Source organism: Limulus polyphemus, unplaced genomic scaffold (genome assembly GCF_000517525.1).
Source record: "Limulus polyphemus unplaced genomic scaffold, Limulus_polyphemus-2.1.2 Scaffold297, whole genome shotgun sequence".
Taxonomy (NCBI): domain Eukaryota; kingdom Metazoa; phylum Arthropoda; class Merostomata; order Xiphosura; family Limulidae; genus Limulus; species Limulus polyphemus.
Window position 1 is genome coordinate 213552 of NW_013665907.1, and position 18787 is coordinate 232338.

Below are 18787 nucleotides of genomic sequence, written 5' to 3' on the forward strand. Positions count from 1 at the left end.
TTGGATCTAGATGTAATAATAATGACAGAAATTTAGCTTTATCCATCTAAACTAGACCTTAGATTTGGGTGCATAGATTGAATCTACCCAGATCTAGGTATAACCTTGCCTCATCAATTCTAAATTTAGGTTTATTAGGCCTAACTTTTATAACAAATGTTACATCCAGATCTATTAACTTAGTCATTAGATGTGCAATGCCTAGTTTAGTAGTCAGTATAGGTCTATGTATACCTATAATATAGCCTACAATTTGTATGATGATGGACCTAGGGTCTAGAAATAAAGTTATAACTGCAATTGGACCTAAAGTCTAGTACATTAGTTGGTGTAAGACATGATTCACAATCAGCCAATACAATTACAAACCACTACATTAGGCCTATAATGTTCACTAGATCTAGATCTTGCCTGTTGCATAAATTGCCAATCTTGCACACCATTTAATATGTTACATCAATCTCGTATTTTCTTTTTGTCGAACATACACTTACTTGTACGTTGTACTCTAGGACTTGTATTTGATCTACAAATGAATGATGGAATAGGGTAATTTACTTTCATACGCAGTATTTCAGTGGGTGGCTTTTAGAAGTTAAAACTGCAAGCGTTAATATACACACACACAAACAACATAACACTGTGTCGTATTTATTTAACGTAGGGCAGTTGAGTTATATACCAGGGGAGGGCATAATTATTAATTAATAGGCATTATAGGCCAGAGGAAATTTTGCGCCCCTTCACACCTGCGCCCAGGGGCGACTGCCCCCTCTTGCTACGCCACTGTTGAAAATATCAACAAATTTTGATGCAGTGGACATTTGAACAGTGAGGTTTTGTAACTGTACATCTAGCGTGATTTGGAACTTTGCATTTAAGACTTGAAGCTGAATTTCGACATACTACGTTTTTGAAGTGAAATCTTTGAATTGGAGAGACAGTTCCTACATGGATCTACCTAGAAAGAGTGATTTGTATTTGTATTGTACCCTTTGTAAATTATTGTATATGAGTTAATATTTGATGCTTTTGTATTTCATAGTACATAATGTATCTATAAAACTACAAAATTGCAGAGTTTTCATTATTTTGTTTTTACGTATTATACAGTACGGTAATACGAGATCGTAACAATACAGACTAAAGAAGTACAATGTTCACATTTAAAGACTAAAGACTGTGAACAATTAAAGCAACTTGTGTTGAAATATGCCAATATTTGTAACAATAAACCTGGCCTCGCAGATTTGTCTGAACACAGTATTGTAACCAGGAAAGAAAATCCCAGTGTTTAGTAAACCTTATCATTATTCTCCCACTAAATTACAAGTGTTGCATAATCAAGTGGATGGAATTCTCCGTGGTGGGCTAACTGATCCTTTCATTTCTTCTTGGGCTTCTCCAATAGTCATTGTCAAGAAAAAGACTGATGATTTTAAGTTTTGTGTGGAATACAGGAAGTTAAATCAACTCTCAGAATCTTACCGCTATCCATTGCTTCATATAAGTGATATTTTTAATGTTTCGTCAGTTGCAACCTATATCAGTATGTTATATTTATCCAGTGGAAATTAGCAAATGCCCATTAAGATGGAAGATCGATATAAAACTGTCTTCATAACTGATAACGAATTTTATCAATTTATAGTGATGCCTTTTGATCTTAGAAATGCACCTGCCACATCCCAAAGACTTATGGATAAGGATTTAGCAGAAGCAACAGAATGTTCCAAGGTTTATATTGATGATATTATAGTGCTTTCACCCACATTTGAACAACACCTGAAATAACTTGAACTGGTTTTCTACAAGCTACGTACAGCTAATCTTACTATAAAAGTTTTTAAAAGCACATTTTGCGAATCACAAGTATCATATTCAGATTTTAAACCATCTTCTGAGGTAATACACATAAATGATTGCAAAATGAAAGCTGTTACAGACTTCCCAACTCCAAGAAAATGCAAAGAAATAATCATATTCTTGGGTATGTGTGCCTGATACAATCAATTCATTCCAAACTTTGCTACAATTGCTGAACATTTACATCAATTACAAAGGAAGCATATCAGGTGGAAATTGACTCCCCCCAGCATGAGGATGCATTCCAGAAGTTAAAGCAGGCTTTACGTGAATCCCTTGTCTTGCGACATCCAAGAAAAAGTGACACTTTTTTTTGCATACTGATGCTTCAAATGTTGAATTAGGAGCAGTTCTCTCTCAGAAGGTTGTCATAGCATATGTCAGTAGAACACTGAACTTTGCAGAAAGAATTTATTCTACTACAGAGTTAGAATTTTTAGCCATAGTCTGTGCTATAGAAAAATTTAAGTTATACCTAAATAGAGAGGAATTTACAGTTAAACTGACCACACTGCCTTGGAATGGTTACAGACAGCTCTAAAGTTAACTGGTAAACTGATATGTTGGTCAGTTAAAGACTTGACACTTGAAATACTGCACAGAAAAAAAAGAGAGAACCATTTACCTGATGCTCTATCTTGACGTCCTATTGACACCCCCAGAAGAAACTCCAGAATTGGGCATTAGTAAGCTATCACCTAGGCCTGGCATGGCCAGGTGGTGAGGGTCGCGGGTTCGAATCCCCGTCACACCAAACATGCCAACCTCTGCCTTTGCCTGGTACCAAGTCCAGGATGAGAAAGGGGATGGTTGGGCGCGGGGCTACCAACTCCACCCCGTAAAAACCAACCTGCTACAAGTAACTGCAACAACACCTTCCATTAGCGAGGTGTTGTTGCGGCCCTATGCTCCACTGGGAGTTTACAGGAATAAAAAATAAAATAAAAGCTATCATCTGCAAGTAAATCTTAACACTGTGGCTTGAATGATAATGTTCTTTATTACTCAAAAAGTTTGCTAGCATTGGTGAATTCAAGCCAGTTATTTTCAAACAATTAAGACTAGTAACGTTAACTAAATTGCATGGTCATCCTACAGCTACCCATTTACGTGTCAAAGAACAATAGACAAAGTACCCAGATGTGGTTATTGGCCTGATAGAAGAAAGAACATTAAAAATTATGTGTTTTCATGCCATGTTTGTCAAACTACTAAATATGACCAGAAGTGGCCAGCTGGATTTATGCAAAGCACTAAACTTATGGCACCTGGTGAAATAATAGGAGTACAAGAAATAATTGTTTGTTGGTTGTGGAAAAATATTTCAGTAAATGGGTTGGATTATATCCTCTCAAACAAATAACTGCAAAGGTGATTGTCAAAAACTAATTAATGAGTACTTTTGTAGATATGCTATTCCAAAGATTCCTGTCTCTGATGATGGCCCACAATTTGTCTCATGGATGGATGAAACTTGCAAAACTATGGGAATTAAACACATCTTTACAACTCCATATCATCTTCAGTCTAACGTTATTGAAAGACTAAATAGATATATTGGTAGAATGATATTTGCTTATATCGAAAAAAATAATTAACTTCAGATAATCATATATCTGAATTTTATCTAGCCATTAAAACTTCTATTCATGAGTCTACAGGTTACACTTGGGATATGAGATCTTCCTTCCTTGGGACTGACTGATAAAATACCCAACAGCATCCTAAACCATAGATGAATGAACAGCAGAATTACAAGATGTCATACAGAGGGCAAGATCCAACATTGAAAAGGCTCAGAAATGACAGCAAGAAGTCTACAACCGTAAGAGACACCAAGACACATTTAAAACATGTGACTTAGTATTATTAAGGTACCTTTTTTTCTCATCTGCTATGATTTTACTGCAAAGTTTGCTCTGAGGTGGAATGGACCTTTCGAAATTACAAAGTATGTGTATGAATTAAACATCCTAGATAAGGTGAGTTATAGGACAATTTCATATTTCTAGTATAAAGATATATATATATTTGCCTAGAAGCAGTTCTCTCGACAGTGAAGAAGATAGCAGTTGTCCTAGGCAGTTGTAGAAAAGTGAAAATGTAAACCACAGATGACTTGACGGTCTTTCTCCCATATGAAAAAGATTTTCTGTTGGTTTGTCCACTTCTCATCCTTCAGTGGATCCTGTTGATAACTTACCTCTATCTTCTCCTCAAAAGACATTGTGACCATAGTCCAGAGTTAATTATCATTGTTAGATGGTCTTCAAAGTGTTAAACTTACGGTAAACCGAACCAGAGCTATAAGATCTAGCTGAAGAATCAAAAACATGAATTGTATTGTTTTTGTAAGGTATCTGTACTTAAACTGTAAAAGAATCATGATATTAGTATAAAGAGGGAGTTAAAAGTAAGTATTCAAAAATTGGGATATTTTATATGAAGTGATTAATGCTATCACTTGTGTTATTGTGTTTGCTGAATTATTATTATTATTTTGGAATTAGTTTTTTATTTCTGGCTCTTTATCCTGGTTCCATTACATGAAATAATATTGATATTTATGGTATATTGTTTATTAACATTAGTGTCAATTCTTGACCTGACACTTGTTTATTAACTGTGTTTGGTAAGTGTAGAATTTATTTCTAAGTATTGTTATTGTTGAATAAATTATTTTTTGTTGTTGAACCCTGATTGTAATGACCATTTTAGACCATTACAGGTAGTATGACAGGAACAAAATCATGGTATTTAGTTATTTCATATAATAAACAAAATTATCATTTTCTAAATGCGTATTTTATATTTAATGGATCTCTTTCTGCTGCAAACTGTACTGTTATGTATAATAAATTATTTCTGAAAGAATTTCTTAACGCTTGTGGCCACAAGAAATAATACTAGTACCAGTATTGAAAGCGTTAGTTTCAGTTAATACACAATGAAATTTAGATGTACTATTTAACTGCAAGTATAATAAACAAAAACAAAAAATATATAGCATCTCTAGCGAATTATTAATTTAAACGTCGTCCAACATATCAATGAAGGATTGACAATACTTATCGATTGTAATGTAAAAATCTACTTAAATTTGTATTACTTCATTTCTTAATTGCATATATCTTTGGATTAACGTAGCCCAGTAGACCATGGATCTGCGAGTCTAACGTTCGCGTACAGTTATTACAAAAAAAAAAGTAAAATGCACTTTGGAACAGTGAGAGCGTTATAAGGGTGACAGTTAAATCTCGAGTAGCCCTTGAGTAGTTTTGCATGAATATCTAAAACCCAACCTTTAGACAAGTAAAATTGCTCATTAAATAATTTACCTTTAAAGTCAGCTTTATTCTTCACCCAAGTTTATCCTATCGTTGTCATCTATCTGTGTTTTTATTATAAAATGTAACATGAAAACTGTTTAACCTATATTTTTTGCGATGAGAAATTTCTACTTAGCTGAATAAAGTTATCTGGTGATCGGCAAGTAAAAATAATTTAAAGGCTAAAATAATGAGATAGGCAAAACTTGATTCATCAGTACAAACGCTTGTGTACGGCATATTAAAATGGTTGTGTATAAGTAAATTACCAAGTCACGTGACAACCACGGTCTATATAAAGTCATGGTAAAACACTATTTATCAAACCACATTTTGACGTGAAATTCAAATCCTCAGCCCAGTAAGATGTCTCCAGTTATGCTCTCTCCTAATCCAACGCCGCCGGTAATAATTTACGGGCTACCCCTCGACTTCTCTCCTAGGGATACGGCAGACTTTATCCGAAGGTAGAACCCCAAGTTAAAGTAATCCCCAATGCAACAGACGACTATTGAAAGAGGGTATTCTCCTTCAGCTCAAGACTCCGGACGACCTTAGATAATTACGCCGACCATAGTAACCTACCAGCCCCCTAAAAGCAGTGCCAACTTACACACTGTCTTTTTAAGAAACGTCGACCAATCCTTTTCTACCGATCAAAGCCACCAAGCCCTTGAAATAACCACCCACCCAAATATCCACGCAGTTCACCAAATAATATCTAGGAACTCAGGATCGTCCTCACATTTCATAGAAGTTGCAACAACATCTAAGCAGACACCAGACTAATAATGCTTGGAGACGATTTGAATGGGTAATGAAGAAACTCTTTAATATAAGTTTAACATAACAGCAAATGTACAACGTTTCGACAAGGTTTTGTCATCATCAGGTTCCTGATAATGACACGGTTGTTTCCTCGACTTCTATCACTTCAAGGGGAGAAACCGTACCGTAAGCCTCGCCTGTCCCCAACCTTAACAACATACCTCTCATGTTTTCTCCACGTCAACCCCGCAGCTAACCAGGATACCCAAACCGACAGTTTGGAACAAACAACAGTAAAGGACCTACAGACCTAGACAGCACTTGTCGCTGAAATCAAACAACAAAACAAGCCAACCCAAACAACAATAGCAGAAATAGCAACCCAGACCCAGCCGCCACCCAAAGACCGTGTTCAACCAGAAATCGCAACAAACCAGCAATCTAAATAGCCTATAACCATTCCCATCCCTTAAGCCTAACCAGCCTGTTGAACATTCGTCATCAAACTCGCCAAACGCCGTACTAATTGACACTTCCGCCGACTCTTCTCCTCCGCCAATCGACCGAAAAGACGAACTGCCCTCACAACCCTCACTTTTCTGTCGCCCCTCCACCAGTGATGAGGAAGATACCACCCCGAACAAATCTCTCCCCAGCCATAGTTCCTACCCACAGTCTCGCCTATCACTCTTGCCTCCCCACCATCATACGAAGTGTCTTAAAATCTCCATGCTAATCGGACATTGGTAAAGGATTGATGCCTTAACAGTGAAAGTGGCTTTTCTCGGTGTAAACCAGTTTCCCTCCACATCAAATTCTCATGGCATATGATTTATAGATCTTCGCCGCACTGAAGGACCATAAGTACGAGATCGGCCGTTTGTTTGTGTTTCGAGCTTTGAGTTACCAGTCCTGTAAAACAAACATCTAATTCAACCACTTAATCTGTAAATTCACAACCAAGATCACGTCCTCTCGAGTGCGGCGAAGGGGAACAGCAGTTTCCGAGCACCCCCCGGTTGTCTTCCGAGGTTTTCCTCGGAATAATGCAAACCGAAATACCTACCAGCATTTCGTTCATTTTGTCATTGTCTGGAGTTTCGAAGGTATTGTAATGACGCCGAAAACCTATCATTTTGGAGAATTGTATTTAGCCACCCTTTACGGCGCCAAATATTTATCCATTCAGATCATAAAAAGGTTCTATGTCACAGGCTGTTGTATGCATCATTATGAAGAAAATCTCCGTCTGGAAAAGCGAAAGAAGTAACGTGCACACAAGTTGCTTTCACGATATATCCGTTCAATATCGTATACAACAAGTAGTTGGAGAATGAAATGGGTATACCTGCTATTTCGTACGAAGACTTACCTGTCAATCGCCAGACACAACATTTTAGATTTCTGTGCGATTGAACTATTGAAACGGGCATTGTGGACTGTCGTCGTACACTAGATGGATCATGCAAAGCTTGCAAGTAGAAATTCTGAACTTTGGATATAACAGCCTTACGGCGAATCCGTCAGCAATGGAAACTACGTTGTAGGGCTATTTTTGTTGGAGCATGACTGGATGTGACTACATAGACGATAACGAGGTCATGAGGCTCCAAAATCGTTTTAATATAATGTATTCAATCTCTGTATAAGAATATATCTGGTCGGGTAAACTTATCTGAAACTTTTAAATATGTTTTCAACTTGTGAAACTAAACGCGATAAAGATATACTTCGATTTAATTAGTTAAATTATTTTACTGGATGGGAATAAACTTGAGTCTTATTTGTGGAATTAGTTACTTTATAGGTCAAGTACCAAGTTTTTTTGATTAATGATCTTTCTCTTTCATTAACCACATAAATGTGTAGCATATGTTTTAAAATTAAGTGATTTAACATTTACAATAAAGTTCCACATTATTTTTATATTCGTTGATAAATTGTAATCTATATTTATAAAACCTCGTAGTTGTGATTTTTTGAATTTCTTTCATATTAAATTCTTAATATTAATATTTTTACCCCTATAAGTTGAGAAATAAAATACATTATATATTTTTCTCTTTAGATACTTTACAAACCAATATGGCATGCAAATCTTAATTGTAAATGTCACATTTTGCTATAAAACCCCTATGGTGACGTTGTTTGCTGAATTGGGACATAAACACCTGAAAATGCCAAATAACATTACTGTTTTTGTTGTTGTTGTTATTATTATTTTCTACTAGCAATTCTTTTTGTAAAAACTGACTTTGAATACTAGGCGGCGTCGTATATCAAAACAACTAAAGTGACTTAACATTAACAAAACTAAAAATAAGAGTAGATTGGGTTTAGCTTAGTTAAATCCATCCCATTTCGAGATGGCACATAAGATTTGGTGTTGTACTCGTGCCGAGAATGGCAATGGGATACCAATCTATCGCATGTTAACCTCCAGCAGTGTTTCCAAACCTCACGAGAAAAACAAGCTCTCCTGCTGTTCAAAACAAGCCGAAAACAAACGACATTGTATTTCCAAACAAACAGCACTGACTTTCAGAATCACTTTTTTTGGCTTAACCTTAAAATTACTATTTGCGCGACTTAATTGTTATATAGAATATGTCAAGAATGTGTGCCAAAAAGTTCACTATTGTATGTGAGTTTTTTATTGAACACAAGTAGGGATAATATGAATCTAAAATTATAAGGATGTGGGCTATTTATTAATCCAGTCAATCAGCGAAACCACTCCTACAACCGTTTTAATATGTGCTGGAGTCAGCTATTAAAAAAAGGAATAAAACAAGCCAAAAAATTGCAACTCTAAAAACTTAAAATGCCTTTTGAAAAAACATTGATTCTGATTATTATAAGTAGACTTGAAAACACTGACCCCCAGCTGAACAGCTGGTACACATCATACAGTCGGGTAGACTGGAGCAAGTGAAGTAAAGGTATTTGGTCAAGGACAAGACAACATGATGTGGGCCAGTCTCTAACTTGCAACCATTCAACTACGAGTTCAAAGCACGAAGTCACTGAGCCACGCTGCCCCAAATTAGGTTTACATATGCAAATTTGTATACATGCAGTATACTCATTACATCAAAAAATTCACAGTGAGACTTCTAATTTAAAAAAAAAATATCAAACTGATATTTTTCTCTTTACAAAGACGATGCATGTAAACACTTTATTGTGAAATTTGACAGTCATTTTTATGCATAGAATATTGTCTTTTTTTCATAAGTTTGATAGTAAGTATGATATGTATACATTTAACAACAAAACAAATGCTACACAAATTATTTTAATAACGATAAAATATCTACAAATATATCACTTGCACTACATACATTTCAACATTTTTACATTATTAACGTGTAAATCGTCTTCGATTGGACCTTAGACACAATATTTTAAAGAACTCTCGCCAACAGTGAAACTATATAGAATAAACTGTGCTTAATACAGTCGTGGGATTCACCGCTTGGCAATTATTTTATAATATACAACTCATGGAACAATTATAAATATATTGATGTCAAAACAAATGTGACTAGATAATGACAAAAAGATGCACATATTTTTCCTAATATCTTTTCATGTATACAGAGTGTTGAGTATGTTAGATTAAAATTATTTTGAATATGCAAATCAACACGTCATGCGACAACCAAAGCGAATGTAACGTCGTGATGGAACAGAATGTATCAAGACTTCATTTTGACTTTGTTTGGCGATCGTAGGTAGTGTGATGCCGCCGAAAATTGATAGTTTTTGGGAGGGGTATGCAACAGTCCTTTCCGATGTGACATATTCATTCACTTAAATCATAAACGTACGACCAGATCGTGGATATAGAATATTGACGATGGAGATATCTCATGCACTTACTAGCATTTGAAAACAAGGGAATAAGGATTGAGTTGGGGTACCAAGACCACTGATAAAGAGACCTGCAATAGGTCATCCTCAGCAATGTGTATCATTTTGTAACAGATGAGAATCCATGAACACAAAGGCCAGTAGCAAAAATCGTTCACATATTCTGGACAGCAGTACGCAAAATTAACAAGATGGATCTACAAATGGAAAAGTGACACAAGTTGCTTTCCCGACAAATTCATGAAAGGAAACTAACTATAAAATGGTTTGAATAGTACCTAGCTGGGAGAATATGGGAATAAGTGGTGACATTCAACGATGTATAAGTGTTCCTTGATAACTGTAACAAGTCTCGTGACATTTTTTTTACCGCTCATTGGGCCAAAAAAATTCCAAAAGTGGTACACTGTATGTCACGAAACATTTTAAAAGGGATTCATAATAGCCGCTAGATACAATGTTAGGAGCAAGCTAAGAATTAGGAGAGTGGATTAAAAAGTCAATGTTCAAAACTATTTGTACTAAAGAGAATTACCAGCTCTCTATGGCAAATAAAAAAAAACAGGGTATGTGTTCACTAAAATAAGGCTTTCAGTCATGCTTTTCGTTTAATTGTCAGATACATCAACCTCCTAGAGAATGAAATGGGTATTCATATTATTCCATAAGAAAACAACCGATTAAGTCACTAAAAAGCATGCAGTGAGGAGTGGTGTGCTTTAGACCTGACAATCTTTCGACGGAACCTATTGTAATTTGAACTACGCTGAAAGGCTCTTGTCAAGATGCGCGGAAGTCAAACAGAGCCTGACTGGGCGTAGCAACATGCACTGTAACGAAATAGTGTTTGTTTGTTTTGAAGTTAAGCACAAAGCTACACAATGGGCTATCTGTGCTCTGCTCACCATGGATATCGAAACCCCGTTTCTAGCGTTGTAAGCCCGCAGACATACCGCTGTGCCACTGGGGGCACGACATAGTGAGGATAAATATTGTTTTAATATAACATACTCATTATTTTGTATATTTGGTCGTATAATGCTTGAGAAAGTTGATATCAATGGTATCAAAACGATTTTGGATCCTTACTACCTCGTTAAAATCCATGTCACTACAATCATTCATGCTCTAATTCACAACCACGTATTTTGTCAAATATCCTAGAAGCATAGTTTCCATTGAAAAAGGCTCTGTCGTAAGGCTGTCATGTCCAAAGCACACCACTAACATTTTTTTCCCAAGTATTTTAACATTTTTTCATACAGTTTTTTCAGTTGTTCTTCCTTCTGAGGCATGTTGAGGAAGCATCTTTTGTACACCTGACTTCTGTCGTTTTTCCCGATGGAGATCCTTCTTGATTATATTGAGTCCCATTGTCTGGAGCACGTGGACGGCATTTGCCATTACTTTTGTGTTCATGGGTTCTCACCTACTAAAAAACGCTGCACTGCTTACTACGACTGGGGTACAAATTGTTGCAGGTCTTTTTCTGGATTATCGTGGTACCCCAACTTTATCCACATTCCTTTGTTTTAGAATGCCTTTAAGTACGCGGGATATCACCGACTTAGAAATTCCAATACCTAATCTGACTTCATCCTTATTACATAAGTGTAGGAATATCTTGCGTCGGAGAAGGTTGTTACATACGATTCCCTAAAATAATGAATTTTCGGTGGCATCATACTAAAAAAAAAACGCCAAAGAATGTCTAAATGTAGTTCTGATACATTCTGTTTCATCGAGATTTTATATCGCCTTTGGTTGTCATATAATTTTCTTATTTGCATATTCAAAATTGTTTTAATATAACGTATTCAACCCTCTGTATTTAAAATACCGCTCATCACCTGTAAAGAACAACCACTGTTAGATTTTTAAAACTTTGAGGTCGACCCGTAACGTTTTATTGCTAAGATGGAACTTTAAAAGGCAAAATTGAGCCTATAAGTTATCGAATTAAGAACAGTTTTGTTCATTGCAAACTTTAATTTACTTTATATTTAGAATACAAATCTCAACAAAGATGGGAAAATGGTAAGACTAACAGAGAACATTCTAAAATTTGTATAAACAAATAAAGGGTATATAGAGATAACTTCAACTATTCTTAACAAGTTTAATAAATAACGCAGAATAAATTAATATGTTAAGAAGCAGTCAGTTTTCTAACAAATAACTACAAATATGAACAATTATTATTAGTCCAAGCATGTCTATTAGTAATACCCAAAGAATAAGTATTTAATATTAGTTCCAAACAAGTCCACAAAGACCAGTAAATGTCTAGGAACACGCAGCGAATACATCTAATAAGCATGTAGCCACTAGTAATATCCATTACATTCATAACAACTAACAATATCTAGCAAGTTCAAAGCGCTTGATCCTATCCAATATACACATAGTAGCTATTTTGAAGTCAAGTTAATCTAATAATGTGGAAATGTTTCAGTTGTGGTTATAGTTGGGAACATGTTGATAACATAGATTGAGGTTATCATGAACAACTGTGCTTAATGAGGAAGGATATTTCTTTCACATAATAAATAACACTAAATATTTAGATTCAACAAAACCCAAAATACGCGTTATACTACACGATATTAAAACACTACTTTATGAGGAATAAATATCTGCTCCTCTACCCATAAATTGCACTAGTAAGCTTCCGTATTACAGTATAACACAGTATACGACTTCTATAGACTTTAACCATGGTTGTTTACACAGACGCCGTAATTAACTCTTCTTTCTTTCTGCCCTGTTGCTCAGAAGCCTTCAAGCACAATTCTCGCATTTGCAGCAAGCTACCTTCTAGGCTCAAAGCGAAGAAGTCAGAACTTGTCTCCTGAGCGCTGAAGAAGGACGAAACACAGAAGTCGATGTAATGATTTTGGGGATTGTAGCAGCAACCATAGCCGTCAGAGATTACTGGACCATAACCAACTAATATTGCTTTATCTGAAGGAACCTTGAGAAGAATAAAAGTTAGAAAGAAGCTTTAGTAATAATAATAATAAGAAGAAGAACGTGTTACACATTCAATTTAACAAAAGTTTAAAGTGTCACAAATATGTTCAAACAACCCAATGTGTAATAACCATATAAAAGCTACACCAGCGTCAGCATAACATTATATATATATATATGTGTGTATATATAGTAGTCAGGGAATAAAATGTTAAATGTTTCTTTTACTCTGAATTCTATCTTAATATTTTGTATTTTTGTTTTGTCAGTAATTCATTTTAAATGTAATGAGTAGTTTATTTTAAACTCTCCATGGTTTAAGGGGTAATTACTATTTTTCATGTAAGTGTAAAATTTAACTATGCTTTCGGGTGAAGGTAGGATGTGAGTACAAATCTAAATTTGCGAAAAACACTCATTCTCATTGAACGAAGCTTTTGATAATTGGTTTTAATAGAGTTAAGATCGTTTGTTTTATATGTTTCAGACTCCAGTTGAAGTGACAAAGAGATACCAAGATTAAGAATTTCGATTAGTTATTCGACTGTTCTTTGGTAGTATTCACATAATATTATTTATGAATATTGCATTTAGCTTCTTAACTTTGTTTTCCTTTACTCTGGTTTTAGAATAATTAAGTAAATAAGTTAAATTGGCTACTGTATTTATTGTATAGCCAAAAATGTTCTGTTTAGGTTTCAAGTTAATTTCAACATAAACGTAAATACGCTTATTGTTTTCGCGTTTTAAATTAAGACAATCACCTGTTAATAAAATAGAGGTATGTTCAAGTATATATTTCTTTATGTTTGACCTTTTTTATGGTGCCCGTAGATATCACTGGCATATCCTGAGGTTGTATTAAACTTGGTTTTGTAGTCATTCAATTATACCTTAGCGAATACCACTCTGAAATGCGAAATGTATGAAATGTATCAGATGTTTTTTTTTGTTTTTTTAGCTTTAAGTTTAGCTGGATGAACATTTTATGTTCACGGAAAAGTTTTGAAACTTTATATACTTATATGCGTTTATGTTCACTCAGAATTGATGGGTAGAAAGACTGGTTCTTCTATGTTCAAGACTTATGTTAGCCTATTTATACATTATCATAAGTCGTTCCACGCTGGTGTTATGAAACTCTCGTGGAAGTTGTTACTGAAAAAATATATGGTTTAGTATAATGCCACTTCTATGGTAAAATCAAATGTGTGGATGTTTAGGAATACATGGAAACTGTATCCTTACTATTTTAACTTATGAAATAATCAAGTGCACTGGCAAAAAGTTGACCCTATTTTGATATCTATATAGTTGTTAGCTCTCTCAGTCTTAGATAAAGTGTTGGACATCTTATTCTGTCTAAAAACATTTTATACTTTATACAGGAAACTGTTGTATGACGTCCAGTGTAGACATTCTGATTTGTGCGTGTTTGGATATGTACAGTAACTAATTGCCGATTTGTGTCCAGCCTCTTCCTTCAATTCAGTAATATAGGAAACTCAGTTTAACTTTGCGTAAGATTTTCTACGTTCTATTAGTTAATAAAGACTTGTAAGGACATCAGTGTACCTGATAATACCATTGAATAAGAACTAAGAAAAAGTGTGGTGCAATGACCTCAGGGTTAGATTTTATGGAGTTTTCAGTGTTTTCTTACCATGTATATTTATGCAATATTTTGCACTCTCGTTGTCAACATACGTTTGAACTTCAGTAAACTTAGAAATGACATTTTCCAGATCAAGAACTTATAGACACAGTACTTAAATTGTGTCTAAGGTATTGGGGCTTATTATATGTCATTAAAGAAGCAAGTTCAAATTCCTGGTTGATACAGGAATCTCGTAAATGTTCTGGTTAATGGTGACAATTATTCATTGGCATCTTATGGTTGGACATACTGCACAAATGATTAACCATTTTTGCTTGTGCAGCAGGTGAACTGCAGTTTTTTGAGAAAGCCATTAAGTACCAAACAGTTTGGGCCCCAGAGCAGTAGACAATGAGTACAATGCCTCTGAGTGGACAGGTGGTGTTCTGTGGTTTATAGTGCATTATCCCTGTCTGGAATTGTGATGAAAGCAATGTAAGAAGCACAATGGTTCTTGTCCAGAAAGCAGGTTGTACTTGCTTAAAGAGTTATTTGTTCAGGTGATGAGAAAGTCTGTGCTAATCTGTACTTATACATAGTATGTTATTCATCTTCCTACTTGACTGTTTATTGGAATGGTGAATTAAGTAAAAGTGGCCAGAATTAACTATGCAGCTATTATCAGCATGGTTTGACTGCATGAATGAATACAAGGCTGTTAGAACTTTTGAGATTACTGGTTGATGATTATGCAAACAATTTTAATTCAATACAATGATAGGATATCAGCAGTTTATACTGATGGTTTGCATGATTACAGAGACATTTGAGTTAGAGAACATTGAGTCACCATTACTTGGATACGCATTCATGTTATAAAACAACTACTGTGTTAGCATCCATACAACACTAGGAGTATAGCCAGCTCTTAGATACAATAAATTTAAAAATTCTGATAAAAGAGTTTGCACACAGGATCACACACAAAAGGTACAATGAATAAAAAAAAGACCCCAAACTCGAGCGCTTTCGAATAGTTGACTATTCTTCTTCAGGAAGATAAAGGGTAATGATTGGTGAGTGCATTGTAATATATAAGTACAGATGTCAACGTCACGTAAGCCAGACGTTCCAAATGAATTGACCTTGGAGAATAGTCAATAATAATTAGAGACATTGTTGTCAGGTTTAGTTTGTACAAAAGAAATGTGTACGTTACATAATAGACATAAGAGCAATAACAGTGAAAAATATCTTAAAACAGTTTTGATAAAATGGAAAAATAAAATAGAAAACAAAAGGAGAATTAGAGAAAATGATAATGTAATGCAATATATATAGGAAATGATACCAATATATAGAAATAGAAACATAAACAATAATATTAAAATAAAATAGAAAACAAAAGGGGAATTAGAGAAAATGATAATGTAACGCAATATATATAGGAAATGATACCAATATAGAGAAATCGAAACATAAACAATAATATTAACAACTATAAAATAAAGAAATTTAGTTACAAAGTTATATATATATATATATGTGTGTGTGTGTGTGTGTTGCAGATTTTATTTTTTTCTCACCAAAGGTAAATTGAAAAGAGAATCTGTGACGAAAAGGTCTAATGGGTTTTTTTTTTTTATTGGCCGTACCCTCAGCTGTGAACTGCAGTTTTGCCTACTGAAAGCTCATCAGCACACCAAAGAAATACAGTTAGGCCGCTTATAACAGTGATTTCCATATATATAATTTTCATGGTTTTAAGTCCTTTGGAATCACCAAATAACCTAAAATACGTTAGCTGTGTGCATAATGTTACGACTTATACCTAAATCATTATTCCATATTATATACCGGACCTTTAGTGAGAATAAAAAAAAAGAGAAATCTGTAACATGTATATATATAATCATTAAATACTTGGTTAGTTTAGCTAACTTCAAGGTAGGTTCATGCAGAAAACTGACACATTTTCTGATAAAGAAAACCAAAGTCAGTTTAAAATCATTAAACGGTTATTTTAAACCCATAACCTGCTCTACAAAAAAAAAGCTACTTATGTAATCCAATGCCGAAAATATGTAACTTTCAGTATGTTGATCAAACCAGAACAACTATACACAAATTATAAATATTCAACCAAAATGAAAAAACAAAAAAGAAATTACGGTCCCAAAACACTATAACACACGTGACCACTCTCTTGAAGACATTACTCTGACAGGTATATATACAAATATTACATCAAACAGAAACAGAGAATCCTTACTGGGTAGCACTGTTAAGTATCGTAACGCCGAAGGGCACCAATATCGATCCTGGGATTGTTGACTTTGTGCGCCTCTTAAAGAAGTCCAAAAACAGCCTCGTAATCCAATTTTTTTATTTTTTATTTACTTTTAGCATTATCCATAGTTATATTTATGTTTCTATTTCTCTATATTGGTATCATTTCCTATATATATTGCGTTACATTATCATTTTCTCTAATTCCCATCCCCTTTTTTATGTTATTTTTATACCCTACGAAAACTGTTTTAACATTTAAAAAAATATTATCAATCTTAAATCTTTCATATGATATACACATTTCTTTTGTACAAACTAAACCTGACATAAACATTTCCAGTTATGATTGGCTGGTCTCCAAGGTCAACTCAGCTTACGTGACTTTATCACCTATACCTATATATTACATTATACACTCTAATCATCACCTTAGGGTGAAGAGAAACACCAGTTTCTGAACGCCCCTGATTGAGGCCCGAAATATTTCAAAATTAAAATTACTACCAAAAATAAATGGAAAAATATCATCTCCATAGTTACCCCTCCGTGTTCTGGCAATCAACATCTCGAGAAACAGCAGCACAGCCATTAAGATACTCTCCTTCCTTCGTTTTATTTCCAGATTTCCTGATATCCTGAGGCAATCCCACTCGTTAGCCCAATATCAAGTTTTTATTAATAAATCCCCACGATAATACAAAATTATCTAAAGTTAGGCGCCACTTAATCTTAACTTACATAATGGCGTGAATAGAAACAGAAGTTTTTGATTGCCTCTGGTTATATAAGGTCGTCAAGAAATTAATGTCGGGTTTTGGAACACTTTCATTACCCCCCCCCAAAAAAAAACGTACATCACGTATAATAGTTAAACGAACTGCCTAAACGTCACGTTAGTGTAGCCTATATAATGTGTAGTATACTCTAATCTAATTCCTTAGAGTGATGGCACATGACGAGACAAACATTCGGCATGTAATGCTGTTTGAATACAAGAAGTGAAACAAAGCCTCTGTAGCCATAAAGAATATAAAAGAAGTTTATGGAAATGTTTCGTAAGTGTGAACGATGTGTTACGTCTCTGTTCGTTAGTTAATTTTCCGTAAATTCGTTCCGACGAAACTTTAGCGACACAAGTCCTTTCTTAAATAAAGCTGGTTTATTCTTTCTGAATACAACTTTACGATACACTTAATTTCAACAGTCGCTCTGTAACAAACGCTATAATTCTCAACGAACTTCTCACGTGCTCAACTTCAACAATACTCTCTGACTACAGCTCAATTACTCATTACACCGTTGTTCCGTCACGTTGTGAACGTCTTATATATATACAAGACTAACACATATCTAGTAAATGCTAGGGCATTCTTTAAGGAACAGGATATTTTTAGAAACAGGTGGCGTGATACTAGTCACGTGACCTCGCTGACGCAAGAGATGGTTCAGCAAATTTCATTCAGGTGACTTTAGCCTTAAAAATTGTGATGGCAGGGGCCGACATGTTGGAATTGATATTGATGCTCTGAAGATGCTTGTTTAGTCTAACCCAAGGAAACACACTCGAGAAATGGCCATGAAATTGGATGTCTCTCATGAAACAATACGTAAACATCGAAGGAATATGGGAAAACTCCATAAATAAGGTGTTTTGGGTGCCTCACGAACTCCCAGATGATCATCGTTTCCAACGTGTGAACATTGCTTCATCTCTTCTAGCGCGTGAACCATTTGGTGGAACATCAAAGGAGTAATTCATTTCGAACTTCTCAATCCACAGCGAACTGTCAATGCGGAGATCTATAGTTAGCAACTGGAACGTTTAAATCGGAAAGGTGTTCTTCTTCTCCACGATAATGCACGTCCACATGTGGTACGTTTGACGCAACACAAGATTATGGAGTTGGGTTAGGAAGTTTCCCCCACCCACCATATTCTTCAGATATGGCACCATCAGATTACTAATTTTTTCGTTTGGTGCAACACTATCTTAATGGGAAAACGTGTGCAAGTGTGGAAGGGGTTAAAGAGGACATAACATGTCTTTGCTTCAAAGCCAAGTGATTTCTTAATCGGGAGCATTAAC

General features: G+C 34.9%; 1 protein-coding gene across 7 annotated transcripts in view; it reads right to left on the bottom strand.

Moving 5' to 3' along the window:
* Positions 1-10797: 10797 nt before the first annotated feature.
* LOC106457153 (vesicular acetylcholine transporter-like) overlaps positions 10798-18787 on the bottom strand; it is a 316981-nt gene continuing 308991 nt past the window's right edge. For all 7 annotated transcript variants that reach the window (XM_022382971.1, XM_022382972.1, XM_022382970.1 and 4 more), the window contains one exon: positions 10798-12813. In XM_022382971.1, coding sequence (XP_022238679.1) covers positions 12565-12813 — 249 coding nt within the window. In that variant the 3' untranslated portion in view covers positions 10798-12564. The remainder of the gene's footprint in view (positions 12814-18787) is intronic.